The sequence below is a fragment of the Gallinula chloropus genome (genome assembly GCF_964237585.1).
Source record: "Gallinula chloropus genome assembly, chromosome: 11".
Taxonomy (NCBI): domain Eukaryota; kingdom Metazoa; phylum Chordata; class Aves; order Gruiformes; family Rallidae; genus Gallinula; species Gallinula chloropus.
In genome coordinates, this window is record NC_140096.1 from 16673690 (window position 1) to 16679787 (window position 6098).

The 6098-nt window shown below is 48.9% G+C and overlaps 1 protein-coding gene across 1 annotated transcript; it reads right to left on the minus strand.

Annotated features, from left to right (window-relative positions):
* Positions 1-624: 624 nt before the first annotated feature.
* On the minus strand, positions 625-5801 carry SLITRK4 (SLIT and NTRK like family member 4; the record flags this gene model as incomplete). Its single annotated transcript, XM_084269235.1, has 2 exons — positions 625-3188; positions 5552-5801. 2 exons carry the CDS (start codon positions 5799-5801, stop codon positions 625-627), a joined length of 2814 nt encoding a protein of 937 aa, XP_084125361.1.
* Between the last annotated feature and the right edge of the window lie 297 nt (positions 5802-6098).

Consider the following 6098-nt stretch of genomic DNA (forward strand, 5'->3'; position numbering starts at 1 on the left):
TATTTCATAGGTATGTAATGCATGGTATATTTTAAACAAATATTTGCACAATTTAACATTATAATTCCAGTGGTTTCAAGATGCAGGCCATAAATGTAACCAATTTACACATACTATCGAATGTTCGCTCTTTGCATGCTTGTTACTTTTCAGATAATCTTTAAACAGTGCCATTACAACACCACGAATCAAAGGATTGCTCCAGTTCCACCAACTTAAATCCACGTGCAGGATGAAGGACCCAGCTGAGGTACAAATACCAGTACCAGGTTTCCTGTGTTTGTTCTAACAAATCACAAGGAGACGATGGTTTTGCATTTAAGGTACAAAACATATATGCCTCTTGAGGTTAAATTCAGTGTAACGTGTATAAAGCATCCCTTTGGCAATAGAGTTTGCAGTATCCCTACAGGATTCCACAGGGCATGAGCTTTATGTATTAAAACCTATTAAGGAAACTCTCCTCTACTTGACAAATCATATGCAGCTACAGTTAATCAGACACCCTTGGATACACCTGCCTCTATGCCTATCAATATAATATAGTATTTGGAAGTTAAAAGTCAACAAAAGGCACTTTCATCATTAAATAAATGTCCTCTGTAGGCAATAAGATTGCATGACCTATATTTTATTCAAAGCTGTTTGTTCTTCAAGGACTTGTAGGTAGTCAGGTGAACCTTGAAGTTTAGCTTTCAGTTCGAAATACTCGCTTTTTCTTTGTTCTACTACAATTTTACTATGATTACCACCTATTAGAGATTTCTTGGGTTTTTTGTCTTGTTGTTTCTCTGGATAACGTATTTCAAAGCCACTGACCCCTATGCTGTTGTATTCTTTTTTGCTTTCAAGAAAATTTTGAATAAATACATTGGAATCCCTCCCAGGGAATAACTCATCCAGTTCATCAATTGTGCTAAGTCTTTTTCTGGTATCCACATGCAATAAATCTTTCTCCTTGTCATTAATATTTCTCAGAATGACTTTTTGCCCTGGTGGGTCAGCAAATGTGAAGCCCGTTTCAGACTCTTTTAAGCCACAGGTATGACTTTTGCTCATCTGCTCAATGGTTTGAGGGATGAAGGCCTCTGCACCTAGTCCGTCTTTTTTGTTGGACTTGTGATCGTGCTTTCGTAGCTGCAGTTGCATAGAACTGCATTCTTGATTTCCAATCCCTTCATGCTTTACAGTTGGTTTCTTGTTGCGCCGAAGCACAAAAACAAGAAGACAAAAAGCAACAAACACTGTTAAAATAAGCACAACGAGTATGCTTAAGATCAGGATGGACAACGGAACCGGGCCACCAGGAGGACTGCGAACTGGTCCCAGTGGTGTTGTGAAAGTAACAGCGGGCATGGGACTAGTGAACAGAGCAGATGGCTTGTTTAAAAGTTTAGGACAGAGGATCTCATTTTTCAGAGACTTAAGTTCAATGTTAGCAAACTGTACAGGTGTTTCACATTTCAACTCCTTCACCACAATACCTTCATTTAGCTTCTCAAGCCACAGTTTTAAAGCAACTAAATCACAAGTGCAGTCCCATGGATTACCTTCCAAATCAATCTGTGTAAGAGACTTCAGCTGATCAAGAACGCCACTTACAGGTAAATACATGAAATGATTGTTCCTCAGATTCAGTCTAGCAAGTGGTGCACCAGCAAAAATGTACGCTGGCAAGCTTCGTAGAAGATTGTTGTTCAGGTAGAGCAACTGCAAATTTGGCATCAAGTCAAAGGTGCCTGCTAGGATTTCCTTGATAACATTGTATTCCAAATACAGATACTGCAAGTTGTGGAGGCCAGCAAACATTTCTGGGCTCAGGCGCTCTATCTGATTGCCATTGAGATACAATCTCCGTAAATTTGTAAGGTTGCGGAAAACTTCTCCTTTGATCACTGAAATACGATTGCTGCCTAAGTGTAGCAAATCCAGCCCCTCAAAATCAATGAAGTCTGTAGTGTCCACATCCTTGATATAATTGCCATTTACATGCAGTTTCTTGGCGTTTAAAGGTTTTGGTACGAGTTCGGCCATTGACTCTATATTTCTCTCTTGGCAATTTACACTTAATCCCAAGTCTGAAGGATGCGTTTTGCAAACACAGGGGACTGGACAAGGAGTTAAAGGAGGCACCCTGGTCTGGTAAGATACAATTTGACTGAGATTGCGATTAGATAGTGCTTTGCCTGCTACTATCCCCGAGATCTTCGAAGGATTTGTAGTCTTTGGCGGTTTTGTGACTAATCTGTGCACTGATGTTTGAGTGGTGTGGCCGTTCGGCGTGCTATAACCGGGCTCCAGCTGTGAGGGAGGAAGAATGCGCACGTCAAAATCACTCCCTGTCCCCATAGAGCACAGCTCTTGCTTGTTGGTTTCTTTCAGCAGCCTCCCATACAAGTCACTGGGTGTTTCACAGATAGCTTCTCCAATGTAGATGTTGTAGGGCATGTTCTCCAACCATGCTTTCAAAGGCAACAAATCACAAGTACAATTCCAGGGGTTGTCTTCCAGCTGCAATTCAACAATTCGCCCAATGTGTTCCAGAACTCCAATGTAGGGAAGCTTCTGTATTCGATTCCCTCGTATATCCAGATGGGTTAGAGAAGCAAATCGAAAAATGTTATCGGGAAGGAATGAAATCAGATTGTCATTAAGGATCAGGACTTTCAGCTTGTGAAGCTTATTGAAGGCTCCCCGTTCAATAAACTTGATTAAATTGTAGTCAGCTTGGAGATACTCCAAGTTCTCTATGCCAAGGAAAGTGTCAGCTCGGAGAATCTTTAATTCATTGTTGTTCAAGTGCAACTGTTTTAATGCACTAAGACCCATAAAGGCCCCTCCCTCAATGTTCTGTAACTTATTATTACCCAGTTGCAAGGACACTGCATGTGTAAAATTAAGAAAGGTATTTGGATATAGAATAATTAGCAGGTTGTTTTGAAAGTTGAGGTGGTAAAAATTAGACCACGGTGGTTTTAGCTGATTTGGTCTGTAGACTGCAACCTTCTCACAGTTGACATAGAGTACATTTTCAACTGACACACAGGAGCAAACATTGCAAATTTCCACAGATATATCAGCATCTGCAGTTGTAGAAGAAACTGGAGATGACAGAACCAGAAAGAGCCACAGAAACATCTTCTTGTGATCAGCAAGCAAGCTTAGGCTCCTGAACAAAGATAAAGAATCTAAAGAAGAAAGAGGAAAAGAAAAAAGAAAACGTTTTTCAGTTGTCATTGTTCCAAAACGTCATTTGGGTTAAAAATTGTATTCCGCTGAGCTACTGTACCTGCCAAGGGTTATAGATAAACTACAAGCACTGAATTTAAAATAACACGAATGATTTTAACAACCAAACAAATACACAGGAGCTAGAATGATTTCAAATACAGAATGTAAATCTCTGTAGGCAAAATACAAATAACTCTGAGGTCTGTCAAATATATCTCTCTCTTGTACATGCCAAACATGCATAACTAACAAAGTAAAACAACCAAAGGAGATTCCAATTTTATGCATATTTAGTCTCCTCAATCCTACACTGCTCATATGTTCCTGTGAATTTCAGGGATATTAAACACAAATGCTGATGTTATGCATGCCCAAACATCTGTGTTGGGATAGCACAATAGAGAAAGGATGAAGATGCAGACACAAAAAGCAATGTCAACACTCGCTGTATCTATAGCCTGAACACATACAGATCACCACTACAATACCGGTGAGATTCACTCAAGTGATACATTAGCATGCACACACATTGTTTCTGTCACTTATTGCACCTAGTTTAAATAAAGGTGGCAAACTGACTTCAGAAATACAATGAACTGTCTACAAAACAAGATGATCAGCTCTGCGTGACCAATGGAAGCACACAGATATGGAAGAAGCATGCAGAGACACACAACTCCATCCCCAGGAATAACAACAGTGCCCTGACTTGCACGGCAAAACAAAGTCACAATTCAGCAGCCTGACACAACTGAAATCTGAGAAGAACTTTTTTTGTAGTTGTAAAACATTATGTAATTTTCTCTTATCCCTGCACCAATACAGAGGTGGCTTTCAAGAACCCTTCACATATAGTCAGACCAGCTGAGCTGCCATTTTTTACACAACAGAACTGGACTCTCAGCATTTACTCTGAGTTAGAAGGTAGCTTTTTTAAAAAAAAAACAACCATATCAGTCAATAATCAATACATTGCTCCCTCCATCTTCCCCATTCCCCAGCTTGTCCCTTTTATTTCCTGCTGTGGTAAGCCACCAAGTTAGCAGGAGAGAGCCAGGATGGAATTGGAGAAAGCAGGAGCCAGCTGGAGGGAGGAGAATCGGGCTGGAGGGAGCCGCAAGGAGGGGAGGATACGCCGGGGGACCTGGAAGGGAGGGCAGAGGAGGGATGAGGGAAGAAGGAAGGGAGGACAGAAGGACAGGAGGGGGAGGGAGAGCTTCTTAGGCAAGGAAGGAAGAGGGGAAGCGATGGCTGAAGGGGTCAAGGAGGCCGCGGAAAGGGACCACAGGGAGAGGAGGGCGCGGATCAGTCGCTGCGGTTCCCCGCAGACTCACGACCCTGTCCGCGGCGAGCGCCCGCAGGGGCAGCCTCAAGCCTCTGCACCCCCAGCCGCTCCGTCTCACATCCCCCCGCCACCTCCCCCCCCGAAGATGTCGTGCCCCCCGCATCCCTGCCTCGCCCGCACTCGAGTCCCCTGTTCTTCCTCAGCCCCGGGGCCCCGGCCGGTGCCAAGGGGGCACACTGCAGGAGCCGTGCGGGGCTGGCGGCGGGTCGGCGAGCCCGGCCAGGAGTGCAGGTACTACCGCAATTTTTTGCCGCAACCAGCTCGGCTGGTGCCGGCTTCCCTCTGTCGTGGGCGCCCCGTCGCCCTCTGCCTCCCGGCGGGGGAAGGCAGGAGGGACGCGGGCGCGCACACACCGCACGCACATGCCGGGTGAGAACGGGCGCAGCGCGGCGATGCAGCCCGGCATCCCTTTCACCCTTCCTTTGCAACAAGGCACAGCCGTGGTCCCCGCCGCCAAATTCTCCCCTCCTTCGGCACCTTTGCAAAGTCCAGCCCGCAGCACATTCGCACACCCCCTTCCTCCGGCACCACTGTACAGAACCTGCTCCCTTCACCCCCCGCGATCTCTCCACACCTCCAACCGGCTTATGCGGGCCGCCCAGCCCCAGTCCCTCCGCTCGCCCGCTCCCCCGGAAAAGATGGGAGCAAGCAGCGCTGCGCAGGGTGCCGCTGGCCCGGGGACTCCAGGAGGCGGCCGGCTGGCGGGGGAGAGGCGAGCGCGATGGCAGAGGCTCCGGCAGGAAGCCGCTGTCGCCCCGTCTCCAACACCCCCTCACCCCCTTAAAACAGCAGGAATGTAGCAATGAAAACAAAACCTTTGGAATTATTAAAAAAAAACCCAAAACATCAACATAAACGCAGCCTCGCCATGCCCCCCCCCCCTCCCCGCCAGCACTCACACGCCCGGCGGGGCGGCCGGCCGCCCCCGGCGATGCTCCCGGCAGCGCTCCGCGGCGAGCCCGGTACCTTCCCTACCTCGGCGGCCGGGGTCGCCGCAGCCCCGCTCCGCTGCACTCTGCCGCTTTCCCCGCGAGGTCTTCCTCCCGGCAGCTCGGCGCACGCCCGGAGCGGCGGGGGCAGCCGGGCGCCCTGCCGGGCGAGCGCCCCTGGGCGCCGAGGCGCGGAGTAAGGAGAAGCCCAGCGCTGCGGTAGCCCGGCGGGCTCCGCCGCATGCAGCAGCCGCCTCGCTGAGCCCTGCCCCGACACCGCGGTCCCCCACACACATGCGGGAAGAGGATCCCTCTGCACACGGGCACCCGCTCCCATCGCACTGCTCTCGCCCACCCCTTGCGCGCAGCGAGAGCCCCCTCCCCTTCGCCACACGCGCACACATATACACGCACGCACCGAGCGCTGCTTCGGAGGGGAAGGAGACACCGCGCCAGGGGAGCAATCCCAGCTCATCGCTACCGCGAAAGCTTCTCCCGCGCTCCCGGAGACTCTCCGCGCCACCGTTACCTTTCCCGGAGAGATGCCCGGCTGCGCCCCCGCGGACCTCAAGCGGGTGCGGCGGGGTGGGAGG